The sequence below is a fragment of the Oncorhynchus kisutch genome, linkage group LG10 (genome assembly GCF_002021735.2).
Source record: "Oncorhynchus kisutch isolate 150728-3 linkage group LG10, Okis_V2, whole genome shotgun sequence".
In the NCBI taxonomy this organism is placed as follows: domain Eukaryota; kingdom Metazoa; phylum Chordata; class Actinopteri; order Salmoniformes; family Salmonidae; genus Oncorhynchus; species Oncorhynchus kisutch.
The window spans coordinates 51,531,576-51,548,683 of record NC_034183.2 but is presented as its reverse complement, the minus strand read 5'-3'; the positions used below and the strand labels follow the sequence as shown (position 1 = coordinate 51,548,683).

The following is a 17,108-nucleotide window of genomic DNA, read 5'->3' as shown; positions in this document are numbered from 1 at the left end:
GAGAGAAACTCATCGCTGTATTTGCTTTTAATGACGATTGAACTCTTGAATTGAATTTGTGGCTTGATTGAGTCCATTCGATGACAGCGGTGAGTGATAGCGAGTGGGAATTACAAGCCAGTGGCTAACAGCACATCATCTGCTGCTGAACAACAGCACTGCAGCGTGTGGGTCGCGGAGTGATCTTCAAGAAAACTGCAGAAAAAATATCTGTTTAAACCGCGAAGCACACGGGCATCTTCTTCCCCTACTCACGCAGCTGCCAAACTGAGCAGAGACACTGCCGTTAAGCAGAGAGCGCACTGAACAGAGTGCAGTTGCACTTGGCCAAAATCAATTCCAGTAATTCATTAAATAATTAGAAATGTACTCTGACACCTCGCGAACCACCATTAACAGGTCTGCATTATTATATATGCATTCTTCTTTTTTTTTTTTTTAGCAAAGCTGAGGGGGAACCCCGGTCAAGCATAGCAAACAATGTAAATAATAGTTTTAATAGTACAACTTTATTATGATCAACAACAACAATTAACATACAAGTAATCTTTAGTAATGGTGAATGTCATAGTTAATACTTTATAGTTCGAGACTTAAAAGTTGAGTGACTGGAATGTAGTCTGAGGTATGATTGATGATATTCACTGAGTTGCTTTATATTGATTGATCCAGTTCATAAGTAGTTGATAATTGTTTATATAAGTTAAATAATATTTGTTTATTAAACTGTTAATTATTAGTTTAGAAATATATTAGGCATATGTGTTATAGTTTATTACATATTTATAAATGATATATAAACTAATAATATATTTTATTTTATTTCACCTTTATTTAATTAACCAGGTAGGCAAGTTGAGAACAAGTTCTCATTTACAATTGCGACCTGGAATATAAAATATTAACAGTTTATAAACTACTTAAACACGCCTTTACATTATTGTAAGTATACCATAATGTAAAATGTTATGTAACCTAGCCGTATTTTTATTTAATTTTGTACATATTTTTAAATCTACAATTTTGAATAGTGGGAAATGTATGTCATGGTATGTACGGATTGTCTCTCTGAGTCTACTTAAGCAAAATGGCGTGCACACGTGGCCGACCGTAAAGGGAAAGGCAATATGGATACGCCTGGTGCCCAAATTGATGACGTTTGTCGCACAGCCAGTCTCGAGCCGTCAGTTAGTTCAGTCAGAAGTGAGAGGACCAACTCGGCGGGAAATCTGTCTCCCTTCCAGCAGGTGGCGTTTTTTCGTTGTTTCGCCCACCAAAGCAAGGAGTTTTTGTATGGAGGTCATTGATAGTTTGGAATTAGGTCAACAAATAAATGAATGGCTTATTTGCAACGTGAGGTTTATTTGTTCGAATAGAAGTTTCGTAATGCTTCAGGTGTTATGAGTGTACTGATATAAGTAGGACACGTGACATCCTGGCAGCTTTGAGAAGAAAATAACACAAAATCAGAATTGTCTCGAGATGGCTATGCATATTTGGTTCAGTTCAGACAGTAGTTTTGATGAGCCCTTCTATTTTATGCTTGTGGCTAGAATCTTCAGATATAATGTTTTACTCAGCCAAAGTTGGAACTTGGGAGTGTTCCGAATCATTCATTTTATATATATCGGAGTATAATTGTTTTATTACAAAAATGTAACAGATGTTAATGCCGCAGTTGTGTATTTTCGGTGAAAATCACAACAATAAATGTGGTTCAGCCGTCACTCTGGCCTGATATTGGCTACACTATCTAGCTACTTTCCTCTCCTTACTGCGGGAGCGAAGTGTGTCCTGTGTTGTTGTGTTGTCTGTCGGCTTGCAGCGTAAACTCTCCCATTTGAGCAGTGTAGACCGTATGACGGTGGCATACAAATGGTTACTACCAATATTACAAGTTATTTGTCGTGTAGGCTGCTATCCTACTACTCGAAGTAAAATCAAGTGGGATGAACCAAATTGGAGATGGTGACGTTTCTATATGTTATTTCTTCTTGCCCATCGAAATAAACATAACTTTCTTTTAGTTTCTTAACTATACTGAACAAAAATATAATCGCAACATGCAACAATTTCAAATCAGTCAATTGAATTAATTCATTAGACCCTAATGGCCCTGGATTTCACATGACTGAGCAGGGGCACAGCCATGGGTGGGCCTAGGAGCCAGGCCCACTCACTGGGGGAGCCAGGCCCAGCCAATCATTAGCAAAAGGGCTTTATTACAGACAGAAATACTTCTGTTTCATCAGCTGTCCGGGTGGCTGGTCTCAGATGATCCCACAGGTGAAGAAGCCGGATGTGAAGGTCCTGGGCTGGCATGATTACACAATGTCTGAGGTTGTGAGGCTGGTTGAACTTACTGCCAAATTCTCTAAAATTACATTGGAGGCAGCTTATGGTACAGAAATGAATATTCAATTCTATGGCAACAGCTCTGGTGGACATTCCTGCAGTCATCATGCCAATTGCACACTCCCTCAACTTGACATCTGTGGCATTGTGTTGGCAAAGGAGAAATGCTTACTAACAGGGTTGTAAACAACTTTGTGCACAACATTTGAGAGAAATATTTTTTTTTTTGTACATATGGAACATTTCTGGATGTTTTATTTCAGCTCATGAAACATGGCCCTAACACTTACATGTTGCTTTTATATTTTTGTTCAGTATAAAAACTAGCTGAAAAGGGCTTATCAAGACGACTGATTTAAACGAGTCGATTCGTCTCCACACTGCGCTCTCAGGTGCACGACATAAATGTGGGACTAGAAACACAATTGTTATGAATGAGATAGGAGAAACTTTATTGCGTTTGCACTAGTGATACTACGGTAGCATCCAAGGGGTGTACACACATGATCCGTTGATAGAGGTAGCTAGTTCTCTGTGTAAATCAGTTGTGCGCTGACTTCAAGTTTATATTTTGGGGGTGTGGGGGAAGAATGAAAGAGGTCTTCCACCAAAACGGACGAAATCATGAACGGCGCCGTATACATTTCGTTTTTTCAAGGTCAGCTGGAATCTGCACTAGAGCAAGTAGTGCAACTCGCAGTCCAGGAAATAACCAAGACTGTTGGGTCAAGCTTGAGTTCTGTGTTAATGAAAACGGCCGTCAAAGAACAAGAAAACCAACGACTTAAGTTAAAGCTTCAATCACTGGAGTTTGAATGTAATGGGGTAGAAAATGGAGCCGCGTTCAACGGTGGCATGGAAGACAACGCGGCCACGGATCGAACAAAGCCCGAGACACACACCCCCAGCCACGGCACAGAGCGCGGCGTGCACGCAAACACTCAAAGACTGGATCAAAAAGGACGAGTAGTGGGTAAGGTTACTAGTTAGGCAAGGTTACTAGTTAGGCAAGATTACTACCAAGGAACCTAGAGGTTTATACATTTGAAACAAGGCAATAACTCCATTCTGTAGCCCTACAGTCTGATTGACCGCCGACTGCTTGTTTACGTGTCTGTGGCACAACGTAGCCACACACTCAGTTTATATATAGTGGCGAAGTCAACAACAGGACAAAGCACAGCATCCTGGTATAGGTATCCGCATAGAGCGGAAAAAGCTTGATAATAATAACCAGAGTTGATATGTAAATATGACGTGCAGTAGTAGCCTGCAGCACACTGGGAATCAATGACATGTGTGGTAAAATCTTGAGGATATGAAAAACGGTCGATTTCAATGTGGTTCTATTACCTTGGTTTCTTTGTTTCACTTGGGTTTTATTTGACTCAGGCATGTGTCCTTGTGAACGCTTACAATGGTTTCTTGTCTCGAGGTGTACACTTAACAGTAATTATGTGTCGAGGCCAATTGGTCATCTGCGGTGACATTGTTGCCATTGAGATTGTTACAATGTACAAGTTGTAGGTTGAGAACTAGTGACAACATCACCGACCTTGTCACTGGTTGTCAAGCAAACGGTTCACTGAAAGGCTGCACATCCATCCCCATTCATTTTTCCTATCAGTGAAAATGATAGGCCTACTTATTGACTACTGCAACATACTTCCCTTCCTACATTCTTCTCTGTAATTGAAGATGCGTTGGGATGAGAGGACTATCAGTGGTTGACAAGGCAGTGACGTTATTGTTGTTGAGCCTTTACTTAGCAGTGGCAGCAAAGGATAGGATGCCTTTCCCCCCCAATAATTCTCCAATGACAGTCACAAGCACAAACCACACCCACTCAGTTCTCAGAGGGGATACATTTAGGGAGAGGAGGGGTGTGAGATATTAAATGGCGGGTGGAGGAGACACTGGGCAAGCTGTGTGTCATCGTGCCCCAAAATGCTGAGGCCATTGGCAGACCTTCAACTCAATTTGCACATTTTGGACAAAGCTGAGGCCGGAGCTGTATCTCGCCACTTATTAGGATATTTAAGTTGTGACGGCCAGGGAGGCCATTTTGATGTTGTAGGTAAATGATACCTGGCAGCAACATTCATCCTTCAGACACCCACACCGGTAGCTCCTCATACAGTGCATGATGTCATACTTACACAATGCAACAATAACAATTAGGCTAGTAGGCTTCTTCCTCCCTGACTCAGCTCAATTACTATTTATATCCTGTGGTTTTAACAAAAATGGGTAATTGTAGAGACCATGCTGCACAAAATCTCCACACAGTTTTCACACTTGATTTCCAACTTGATTTGTTTTCTTCCTCAAGGATTTGGACATGTAATCCATTCTCTTTTCTAATTATGTAAATCCGTGAGTGTAACACCCTGTTTGCTTTGTCAAGCGGCATTGTAGATGATCTAAGGTTGCCTGAAACCAACTAGGCCTATGCTGTCATTGTCTGCAGCAGCTTGGTGCTCTGCTGCTCACCACAGCTTTAAAGCAGTTCCCATCCCACTCCTACTTTAGTCAAATCGCATCAATGAGTACGTTTACATGCACACTAATAATTGTATATTAAACTGATTATGGCAGAAGGCTGAGTGTGGCATTAATAATGTAAACACCTTGCTTATCTTAATCAGTGTACTGTCATAATGGAAGTAAGCATGCGCTGATCAAAACACCTGGTTTTCTGAGCAATCTTTAAAATATTTAGGACATGTTAACAACTTAATTGGAGTTCCAGCAGTGTATTTGGTCTACGCATTTGCCAGCACTGGTAGTGCAAGCCTCCTTTTATGCACAAGTTAATTGAGTTTGGAAAAAACTGTAAGTATGCATCTTAGAAAGAGTTTTCACATACACATGTTATATGTCCAACCTAACATGGTCCAACCTAACAAAATAACATGGTCACTGTGGTAGAATGTTTATTTTGATTGGCAATTTTTCTGCATTTATCAAAAATTCCCATCAGAAGCCTGATTTTCAGGTGTCCATGTAATTAAGATTATTAGTGAATTTGTTATTCTTGCAAAGCATGTAAACATTTTAAAGCTGCAATATTGGGCGTCCCGGCCAAATTCACATAGAAATGTGAGTTTTATATATCTGTCAGGTCTAAGAGGCGGGTAGATCTGTTCGATGTGCGTTATTTCTATGATTCACATTCTTAAGTTTCGTTTTTCGTCTTTAACTTTCGGTTTTGTACACCAGCTTCATGGAAGATATTTCACAGCAGTTGGGATGGTACAATTATTCTCAACACTATGTTTGCTTGTTTTGTCACAAACTGAAATTAGTTTAAGTATTAGAATTTTAGCACCCAGGAAATGGTGGAGCGATTTCTGCGTAGTGCATCTTTAAACAATCTATTCTATTAATCTGACTATCCACAATCTTATTATTGTGTGCATGAAACCGTGATCAATGACTCAGTACTTCAGTTTCCTCTCAGCTTTCATCTGTAACTAAGACCGAACGCCCTCTCTGTGTGGTGATGGATATGTAAAATGTTTTCTCACCATGTTTTGCACAACTTGTTTTACATTTACAACTTGTGGTTAAGAACAGGGGGTGTGCGTCATCGTGTGTGTGTGTGTAGGCCATTGTATGATTCAGCATGTCGGCTAGGCCTAGGCTTTCTACTACACAGGTGTTAATTCTTGGAAAGAGTAGTCTAGCTCGTTTGTCAGATATCATCATGGAGATATTTGCACTACAGTGTATGCGATGAAAAGTGTATTTTCTCTGTGATTGGATATGTTTGAAAATATCAAGTGTGGTCATTTGATTTAGCTTCAAAACCATTATGGGATCTGTGACAACTTGCTTGATTACTTCAGGGGAATGTATACCGCTGCCAAATTATACCTATTGCAAAGGGGGATGTGACTGCGCTATCTGAGCAATGAAGACTTCTCATTGAATCATGTAGGATTCCCTTAAATATTTTACTGCTCTATAAAAGTCTGATTTAATTATGGCAATTCACTCTTATTGAATATAACTAAATGTATTGTCATTGCCACCATGGATGAAATACCCAATAAAACCTGCCTCACATTTTAAACTGATTTTGATTGGTGTATTTGTAACAGCAACCAATCAAAAATTGAGAAATTGGCATTTATAAGGAAACCTCAAATCGGTCCCCTAGACACGTCTTTTCTGGGTCTCATTTGGTTGTAATCAATCAAGTGATTTTCACTTTCACAGTCTGGCAGTGCTACAACAAATCAATCGAGCCATTTAACATGGCTGAAATCTGTAACTTTTGAGTCGTTGTATTGCACAGGCGAAAGTTAATACCCATTGCTGGTCACTAAAAAGTGGTTGATCTAAAACTTAATATGGAATTAATGTTTTTATTAGTGTGTTGGGCTCCCACAAAAAGGAGGGCCCCGCTATGTAATATGTAGAGAAATGCTTCTAATAACAATGCTTTACAAGCAAGGGGTGTCAAGGCTAATGTGTAAAGCAGGGATGGACTAGATTCAAAAGGACTCAATGGCTGTTATTTTTCCAATTCTAATGGCTGAGCCAAAAATAGACCTTAACATTTTAAATGGATGAGACACCATTTTTCCCAAACCAAGTTTGGAAATAGTGTGGCCTGTAATTTCATTGCAGAATGCATTTCTGTTATTTGATTAAATCCTCTACACAAGTAATTGCAACTCTAGTCATTTACATAGTAAAAAAGTCATTTTGGAGAGAAGTTTCCCTGCAAGGATACAGGGTTGTTTTTGCCTACTGTGTTCAACAAATATCCTACAATGAGAGCATTGTGTGCAACGTGATTTTACATTTTTGTTTTTATTTTAACCTTAATTGGTGCCAACTTTCAAATGTCTCTATCTACAAACATACCAGCCATTGACCTATGACTAATCATTTCCTCTTAACTTTTTATTTATATTTTCCTCTTCTTATTTACTGATCTATTTCCTTATCAGAATTAGCCTACTGTCTTTCATTATAACTATTTAGTCTCTGTTTCCTTCTCTGCAGGTCAGCTAAAGATGGTCATGGAGCATGTGCTGGAGTTTGCTGTGTGCGAGCTGACCAAAATCGTGGAGGCCAGTTTCGACGACCTGCTTCTGGAGATGACCAAGAAAGAGCGGGAGCACAGCGCTCTGGAGGAGCAGTTACGCCGTGTGGCTCACCAGGAGAACGGGAAGAGTGGAGTGTCGAGGAGGTGTGGGTCGGAAAACACAGCATTTCCCAGCGGCTCAGAGGACACTAGGCAGGAATCCAGAAACGTCACAGTCAAAATTGTCCGGGGATCAAGGGAGCAAACGGAGACAACAAATGGTCTGTGTTTTAACATTAAAATTCTGTTCTAGTCAACATGACAATCAACTGCATGCTTTATTTACAGCCTCAAATGTGACACACACATAAAAAGGGATGCTTGCTATGATACCAGTCAAATCCCACAGCACTGGAGGTTATGTTTTGTTATCGAAAATGTAGGGATGGAAAGTACCACTACTGCCAGGGCTCGGCCCCTCCTCTGCCTATACATTAAATTACTCATGAGAGGCCAGTAACTTCCTGTTCATATGGTTTCAAGTTGCAAGTTGCAATGCCACAGGGTAAATCCAGTTGAATTCAATCACTTTTTGACAGTACCCCTTTTGATTTGAACGAAACCTTCCATACATATTTACCTGTTGTAGATGTGCTCAGGAAATACCATGAGGCATCCATGTCTTCATCACTGGAAAAGATAAATGGTTGAGTTTCATTTAAAAACTTACAAACAGGGTTGTCAATCAATTGGAAAATGTCCAGAATTGATCAAATTTGATTTTTTTTATTACCGTAAATGTCAATTATCTAAAAACACGTAAAATAGTGTTTCATATTCTCGTGTTGTATCTTAGTCCCTATTTGACATAATCTGAGGTTTTTGTAGTGTGCCCACCATCGGTTGTCATGTTTTAGCTGATACCTGTACTAAAACTGGAATAAAATTGACATTTCTACATTCAAAATGGTACCACAAAGATGGTTGGAGGTCCACACATCTGACAATGTTGACATGAATGGGAATATCTGTTTTAAATTATGCTATCAATCCTCCATAGGAAACCAATTTGAAATATAGATTACAGAATACACATGGCCGTTTTTAAGTTGACATTCGACATCGGATGGACCGGTGGGCCACCTTTATGGTACTAATTAGAAGTAAAACATTCCATTTAAATGTCAATGGTGTAGCAGCTAAATTGCAGTGATCTGAAGGGATATGTTCATTCTATGACTTATTTTTCTATGATTGAAATGACACCCAACCTGTGTTTAAGAGCATGTTGTGTCTCAACTGATGGCGGGCACAACATTAACAACCTCAGATAAGGTAAATTAGGGTCTGAGCTACAACATGCTAATATGAAGAATTTGTTAATTAATTTGTTCTCAAGAACTTATAAAATAGACAACCCTGTTTTTCTAGGCTTTTAAATTCTATCAAGCTCAACCATTTATCTTTTCCAGTGATGAAGACATGGATGTCTCATGGTATGAAAAATGGGTCAACTTTGACGACCTTTCTCTCCTGAATGCGTTTGCACGTTCGTCCATGGCCAAACACGTGTGGAATGTTGTTTCAATGAAAAGAGATGCTGTCAACAACAAAAAAGTGATTGAATTCGAATGGATTTACACAACATATTAAGATGAATACAAGGGTATTGTTAATCTCGGGTACGCTTTATTTTACAAGCTGCTATTTTTTGCTTGATCGATCAATTCGTAATGACCTAATAATGAAGGTTATTTTGGGAGTCATTCTACATTGAAACAAGTGCCAGCTGGTTACCAATTGTGTTGAATTATTTGACTTGCCAGAAAGTACACACAATGACCATGTTATGTCTTAGTAAACACTTAACAAGTATCAGTTGAAACAAATCAAGTGTTCCCTTAATTTCTAGTGCTGAAAATAAGCTTGTGGCCAAGAAGTCAGACTGTAAAACATGCACAAAAAAACATTTTGAATAGGAGTCAATATGGACTAACCAGAGCTCTGAGGCCCCATTTTCTAAATAAAAATGTTAATGTGTTTCTTAACCATGTTATAAACCATGCCTTGCACACAACACCAGTCTCAGTTGAACTGGTCAATTGACCTATTTAGTAGCTGTCAAAATGGGAGCTGAAGCTCACCTGTTACAGTTAACTATTAACTGTGTCAGTGCCAAATAGTTGCTCCAGTTAAGCCCCTGCAATTTGTTACAGTATATATGGCGTCACGCCATGTACAGCAGAGATAGGTTTCCCTCTACTCTAAGAGTCCAGTCTTATACTTGTGCTGGTAATACTGTTTAGATATTATTAAGCTGGTTCAGTATAAGCAAACAAACACTTCCTATGTGTATATTGCCTTGGGTCTCTTAATGTAAGCATTTTTGTAAAATTGATCAATATTAAAATGTACGACATTAGAAAGGATTTCTATAGTGATGGAAATAATCACTGAAATTGTTAACTTCTTCTTCAGGTGCAATGATGTACAAACACAAACGTGCACGCATTTTGCATGTTTATTCCAGTTCAGTTGTCTTGTTCAAGTTTGTTTCATCTCTTTCTCCCCCTCTCTCTGTGCAGACAGCGACAAGATAGCTGTCTGGACCACAGCCCGTATGAATTGTATTTGTTTTCCAGTTCAGGTTTGTCTTGTTCTCAGTTTTGTCGCTCTCTCCCTCTCTCTGTGTGTAGACAGTGACAAGCAGGCTGTACTGACCGTAGCCCAGGACTGGGTCCCCATCCTGGACAAGGTGTTTGGGCAGAAGTGGTGCAGCGACCTGTGGCAAATCAAAGAGCTGGCTTCAGGGAAGGGGGGTGAGGAGAGGACTGGGGGATCTGGGCTGGGGATTGTGGGCTCCTTCCCCAGTCTGAACGCCCTGATCCGTGAGAACCTGGAGCCCACCCCCACCATCCCCCTGCAAGACCCCCAGTGGATGCCTCTGGAGGACATGGAGGTCCTCTCCTCGACCTTGGACACTCCGCAAGACCCTCCTGCTTTCATAAGCACCACAGCCACAGGTGCGCATGGGAACTACTGAAATGATGTCCCTACGTGACATGGCCAGTTATGTGCACACTTACTCTTAAGTCTGTCACCCTTTATTGCCTATAATCTTCATTACTTTTTTGTCTATTTCTATCCCTCCGTCTGTGTTTCAGTTGAGGAGTCACTCAGGTCTCCGTCGATGCTTCACCGGCTCCTCACACTCCCCGCTCAGCTCCTAGAGGAAGACGAGAACACCATGGAAACCATCCCCCTGCTCCCCGACGCGTCACCTGGCAGAGCAGCTGTGCGCCGGCAAAACACAGAATCGCCTAACCAGAGCTGCCCATCTCCTCTCAAGAAAAAGGTTGCTGTTTCACAGGAGGAGGAGGAAGACGAAGAGGACGAAGAGAAGGAAGACAAAGGGACAACGACGCTGGACTCAAAGGTGAAGACCGTGCCTCTCAAAGGCAGGAAGGGTTACGAGTGTAAAGAATGCGGCAAGAAGTTCAGCCGAGCGCCGCTCCTGAAAGCTCACCAGCAGACTCATATCAGCACAGCACTGGCGACGACGACAGCAATCTGCTGTTCCAGGTGCGGGAAACACTTCTCCCAGGCATCCCGGCTACAGGCGCACCTACGAACACACACTGGGAAAAAGTCTTGAGCAGATGGAAAAGGGAATTGGAAGATTGAAGCCAAAAAAAAAGAGACTTTGATTCCAAATTCTATCTTCAGTCCATATCTCACATATAGCCATATCAATAGCAGGAGGGTCACCGGTATTTGAGTTCATACATTTGAGTTAACTTTTAAGTACCGTAAGTCAGGAATCGGGGGCATTTTTTCCAGGTACAGTTTTGCTGACTGCTGTTTCTTAATTGTTACCACCATTTTGATTTCTTACATGTGGCAACAAGGTAAATACTTTAATGATTTGGGATTGGATCTCGCTGGTAGTTGTGTTTCGTATGTATCGCCATTGTACATTCTCTATAGCATGGGACAGTGGCGCTCACAACAAAACAACGAAGTTACATTTTTAAGTGATCTTTTTACTTTTCTCAATATACTTTTCTACGTTTTTGGAATATCAAACTGGTCTCTTTGTGCTTTATTATTTCACATCAAGGTTATTTGCTATACCGGAGGCCATGATCTTGGCTTTTGTGGACTCCAACTTCAATGAACATTACACTGATTTGTGAGAATTGTATCGTTCAGTGGCAGAAGCGTTGTCTCTTCTTCCCAGTGCTACAAGCAGTGACTCGATTTCAAAGGGCGTATGTGTCCAAGGTAAAGGGGGAGAGAGACCGACTGCTGGAGTCAATAGCAGAGGTAATACCTTTGTTTTGCTTACCTCTGAATGTGGAAAGAACCTGGTATGTCTTTACCTTCTTCATGCAATTCACTAATTACAGTCCTCACTTGACAGTATTTTAATTTTTTCACTCAACATAAATACCTCCTTTAAACAGTCAAATAATATAAGTTTGATAAAGGTATTGTTACAGTGGTAGCCCTTTGTTTTTTTTTTATATAAAGAACCACAGATTCAGAACAATTCAGAACATCGTGCAATTTACTCCTGAATCACAAGTCTACAGACCTCTAGTTGATGACTAGCACAAGCTGTGTGACGATGACACGGCCCTCTTGGGTTTTTCTACATCCTATCCATGTCTGCCCTAGGACCATTCCTGACAAGTCTACGAAGATAAAGTGAGGGAAAGAATGGGAATCTCACCCTCGTGCTGATTGTGCAGGCTGGGTTTTCAAGTGTCATGGGAAGTAGAGAAATACCACATTGATGAAACACACTTTTTGGTTTGTTTTATTTGTCTTGTTTGACCTCCGGATGAGTCAAATGGATGTAGAGCATCTGATTTGGACATCAGGAATATTGTTTCTGCTCATATCGCCATGCCTAACAGAATACTTTGTTGGAACATAAAATATTGAAGGGAGGGGCATTCTAATAAGGGATGGGTGGGGGGGTTGAGGGGCAGGGTTGTATAGATTTGAGACATACTGGTGTTTGCAGGATTGCTCTTTGCTTTTCTACAGATCTCTTGGGAGGCAAACACTGTTTAAGCCCCTCTGCCAGATTCCTTAAGTATCGTAGCGTCTTCCCATTTTGATTGTGCTTTGTCTCTTGTAGATGCGCCCGCAGCTTGTAGTGCTGAGTGATAAGTGCTTTTTGAGGTCGGTTTAGTTTCGGTTTGGTTTAAAAAAAAACATTAAATGCATTGTGGGTTGAATGCTGTAACACCAGAATAAAACAATTAGTCACATGATACTGCTTATCACTTAACAATTTATTTACATGACTTTAGTTTAATAAAATATTTAAGTTGTGTATATCATTTGTTTTTATTTGATGGCTTTCTATAATTCCAAGTCATCTCAAATCTCTGACAATTACTATTTTAGTAGTTCTTCAAAGTAAATGACTTTTATGACTGCTGAATACCAACTATCAATGACTTGGATCATGTATTTTCAGGTAGAGATATCTCGTGAAGCAACTGCTCTCTCTCGCTCTTGATCGCACATTCTCTCTCTGCCCCCACACTAACCTAACGTAGTGAAAAACACAGGCGGGACAAGTAGGCACGCAATGGATTATGGTCATAGAAGTTAATTACCACGATTTCTGTGCCAAACAATGTATTTTAGCCTGTTGTAAACTGCAACTCCCTACTATATCGCACAGTTTAGGCTTGATATGATTTATCTTTAGAGAAACGTTGCAATGTGCACATTGAGCTGACAGTAAAAAACAACAACATGGAATTCAAATAATTTTACAATCGGTCAATTAGTTGTTTAGAAACTGAAAAATAACTGAAATGATGGTTAATCACTCAGCACAAAGCATGAATGTAATAGCAAGCAATACTCTGTACCATTGAGACCATGGTAATGTTACATATTCATGGCGAAGCCAGTAACCTATCGTTGAAGATGTACATGCACTTAACTACAATCGATGAAAAGTAATACTCATCTCTTCCGTAATCCACTGGATTTGTTTTGTCTTCCTCAGGGAAGGTTATTTCTGTGGCTCTTTTTTAAGGCATCAGGCCGGCTTCTACACCAGAGCGGGAAACCCACGGCAATGTCCCAGTCCATTGTAGTCGTACTCACCTGCCCACTGACTTTCTGTTAAATTAGTCGTACTAGCGCTGTTCTGAATTTGTGCTCCTGCGCTACCTTTTCATATTTTGCCTTAATTGTAGCCACAGATTACATCTTAGTTTACACTCCCTTGTGCTTTAACTCATGTAAGTCCTTGACATAAGTGTAGATCAATTATTATGTATCAGAAAACATCAGGACCATGTGCTCTAATTCTATCGGAATCTGAGAAGACGATAGATTACAAAAGATATGGGTCTTTCATTCAGGTCAAACCAGCATCAAAGTTTACATGGGCACAATTTAATGATTTGGTACACAACCTCTCGCATCTTCAACTGTAACCAATTTAAAGAAATTGCATGCAACGTATTCACATTTTCATAAGATACAATGTATGGAGAGAATTTCCCTCCTTGACTTCAGGGTTGTAACCAATGTGCAAATTGATGATTTTAAAGTGTTTAAGACTGGTCTCTAATGCAAACGAGTATTATTGGCAAAAGAGCTGAACTGATTATTGGAAAATATAATTGGCCTGCCTATGTAAACACAGCCTAAGACTGAAACATTGTAGAAACCCTTAAAGGCTTTAAGTGGTCGAAAATGTATGTTGCTGATTGTATCTGCAGCCAGTGCTGCACACTTGCAATTAATGATTGGCCTATCTAGAACTCACAGTGCACTTCATTCCCACTAAAAGCAGTGTACATTACCACTCAAAACACGTTTGTGCTCCGCAGTAAGCTAACCTTGAACAGTGCCGAATTGCAAATTTCAAGTGGGTTGGTGTGACGCATCAGTATTTAAGCTTTTGTTTTGTCTGAACTCCATTCATTGGAACTGTAAACTTGACATTGGCTTTGTTTTACTTTGATGTTAGCCATACCTTGACCCCGTCTTTCTCCTATCTAGCACTTTGCTCTCGCATTGATGTCTCCTAATCCACGCTAAGTGTAATCAAGACTTAACACACCTCTTGAAAGAGTTGTGACGACTGTGTTCAAATGCCTCATTGTTGTTTTTGCTTTTGCTAATGAATCACCCAACCACTTTTCTTCAAATGCCTACTCTGACACGTGTTCTTCTAATTTATAGCACTTTTATTTTTTGCTGTAACTACAGGACCTCCATACCTCATTTTGAATATCAGAAAAGAGTAAACACAGCAAATTGGTTATTTGAAACACCATTACCTCAGTATTGTAATATCACAAATATGAATTTGTCTGCATGACAGTAGAATAGTGTTTCATTGGCGTTAACTAGCACAACCTTAAGGATTCCTACCAAAACAGTTCACTATTAAGCCATGTTCTCTTCCTTTGTCACATGGGCATACAGGTAACTGCCACAATAATGGAAACACTTGAGTATATGAGGGATACAAAGTATATTGAAAGCAGGTCATTCACAACCCATCATGCTTAGGGTCATGTATAAAAATGCTGGGCAGGCCATTATTTTGGTTACCATGGTTGTTCCCCCATAGGATGACAATTCCCCATCCACAGGGCATGAGTGGTCACTGAATGTTTTGAAGAGCATGAAAATGTAGACCATATGCCATGGCTGTCTCAGTCACCAGATCAACCCAATTTGACAATTATTTCTCATGGGAGATTGGTGTCTCATCCCTCTGATAGAATTCCAGACACTTGTAGAATCTATGCATTGAAGCTGTTCTGGGTCGTGGTGGCCAAACACCCTATTAAAGACGCTTTCTTTATTTTGGCGGTTACCTGTTTGTAAGGTTGCAAACATTGATGTAACTAAATAACATTTGTGTGGGTCCCCTGGCAAAGATGTCCTACATTTCTGCAGTGAGCCATCTAATATCACACATGTCACAGAGGCAACTATTATCCTTATGCACGTAAGAGGGATATAGTTATAACATACGAAGAGCATGCACACAGATTTGTCGTCATTAAAAGTGCATTCAATCGAGCATTGCATTATTGTAAAGAAATCTTGTCTGCTTCTAGACATTTTATTTAGGCTATTTCCTGAAAAGTGGTTGAATGGTTCCCTTTTAGAAGTAATATAAACTGAGTAAAGCCTCATCCTCATTTGAACCAAATGTGAAGGAGGTGCAAAATTATTAGAAGGGATTAACTGAATTGTGATGTAACATTTTGAAAGAGGGAATTAAATGGAGTAGATACAGTGCCTGGCGAAAGTATTCGGCCCCCTTGAACTTTGCGACCTTTTGCCACATTTCAGGCTTCAAACATAAAGATATAAAACAATTTTTTTGTGAAGAATCAACAACAAGTGGGACACAATCATGAAGTGGAACGACATTTATTGGATATTTCAAACTTTTTTAACAAATCAAAAACTGAAAAATTGGGCGTGCAAAATTATTCAGCCCCCTTAAGTTAATACTTTGTAGCGCCACCTTTTGCTGCGATTACAGCTGTAAGTCGCTTGGGGTATGTCTCTATCAGTTTTGCACATCGAGAGACTGAAATTTTTTCCCATTCCTCCTTGCAAAACAGCTCGAGCTCAGTGAGGTTGGATGGAGAGCATTTGTGAACAGCAGTTTTCAGTTCTTTCCACAGATTCTCGATTGGATTCAGGTCTGGACTTTGACTTGGCCATTCTAACACCTGGATATGTTTCTTTTTGAACCATTCCATTGTAGATTTTGCTTTGTTTTGGATCATTGTCTTGTTGGAAGACAAATCTCTGTCCCAGTCTCAGGTCTTTTGCAGACTCCATCAGGTTTTCTTCCAGAATGGTCCTGTATTTGGCTCCATCCATCTTCCCATCAATTTTAACCATCTTCCCTGTCCCTGCTGAAGAAAAGCGGGCCCAAACCATGATGCTGCCACCACCATGTTTGACAGTGGGGATGGTATGTTCAGGGTGATGAGCTGTGTTGCTTTTACGCCAAACATAACATTTTGCATTGTTGCCAAAAAGTTCAATTTTGGTTTCATCTGACCAGAGCACCTTCTTCCACATGTTTGGTGTGTCTCCCAGGTGGCTTGTGGCAAACTTTAAACGACACTTTTTATGGATATCTTTAAGAAATGGCATTCTTCTTGCCACTCTTCCATAAAGGCCAGATGTGCAATATACGACTGTTTGTTGTCCTATGGACAGAGTCTCCCACCTCAGCTGTAGATCTCTGCAGTTCATCCAGAGTGATCATGGGCCTCTTGGCTGCATCTCTGATCAGTCTTCTCCTTGTATGAGCTGAAAGTTTAGAGGGACGGCCAGGTCTTGGTAGATTTGCAGTGGTCTGATACTCCTTCCATTTCAATATTATCGCTTGCACAGTGCTCCTTGGGATGTTTAAAGCTTGGGAAATCTTTTTGTATCCGAATCCGGCTTTAAACTTCTTCACAACAGTATCTCGGACCTGCCTGGTGTGTTCCTTGTTCTTCATGATGCTCTCTGCGCTTTTAACAGACCTCTGAGACTATCACAGTGCAGGTGCATTTATACGGAGACTTGATTACACACAGGTGGATTGTATTTATCATCATTAGTCATTTAGGTAAACATTGGATCATTCAGAGATCCTCACTGAATTTCTGGAGAGAGTTTGCTGCACTGAAAGTAAAGAGGC

General features: G+C 40.3%; 1 protein-coding gene across 1 annotated transcript; it reads left to right on the top strand.

Moving 5' to 3' along the window:
* Window positions 1-2,763: 2,763 nt before the first annotated feature.
* On the top strand, window positions 2,764-12,681 carry LOC109898358 (uncharacterized). Its single transcript, XM_020493312.2, has 4 exons — window positions 2,764-3,328; window positions 7,375-7,677; window positions 10,093-10,419; window positions 10,561-12,681. Exons 1-4 carry the CDS (start codon window positions 2,980-2,982, stop codon window positions 11,049-11,051), a joined length of 1,470 nt encoding a protein of 489 aa, XP_020348901.1. The 5' UTR covers window positions 2,764-2,979; the 3' UTR covers window positions 11,052-12,681.
* Window positions 12,682-17,108: the final 4,427 nt, after the last annotated feature.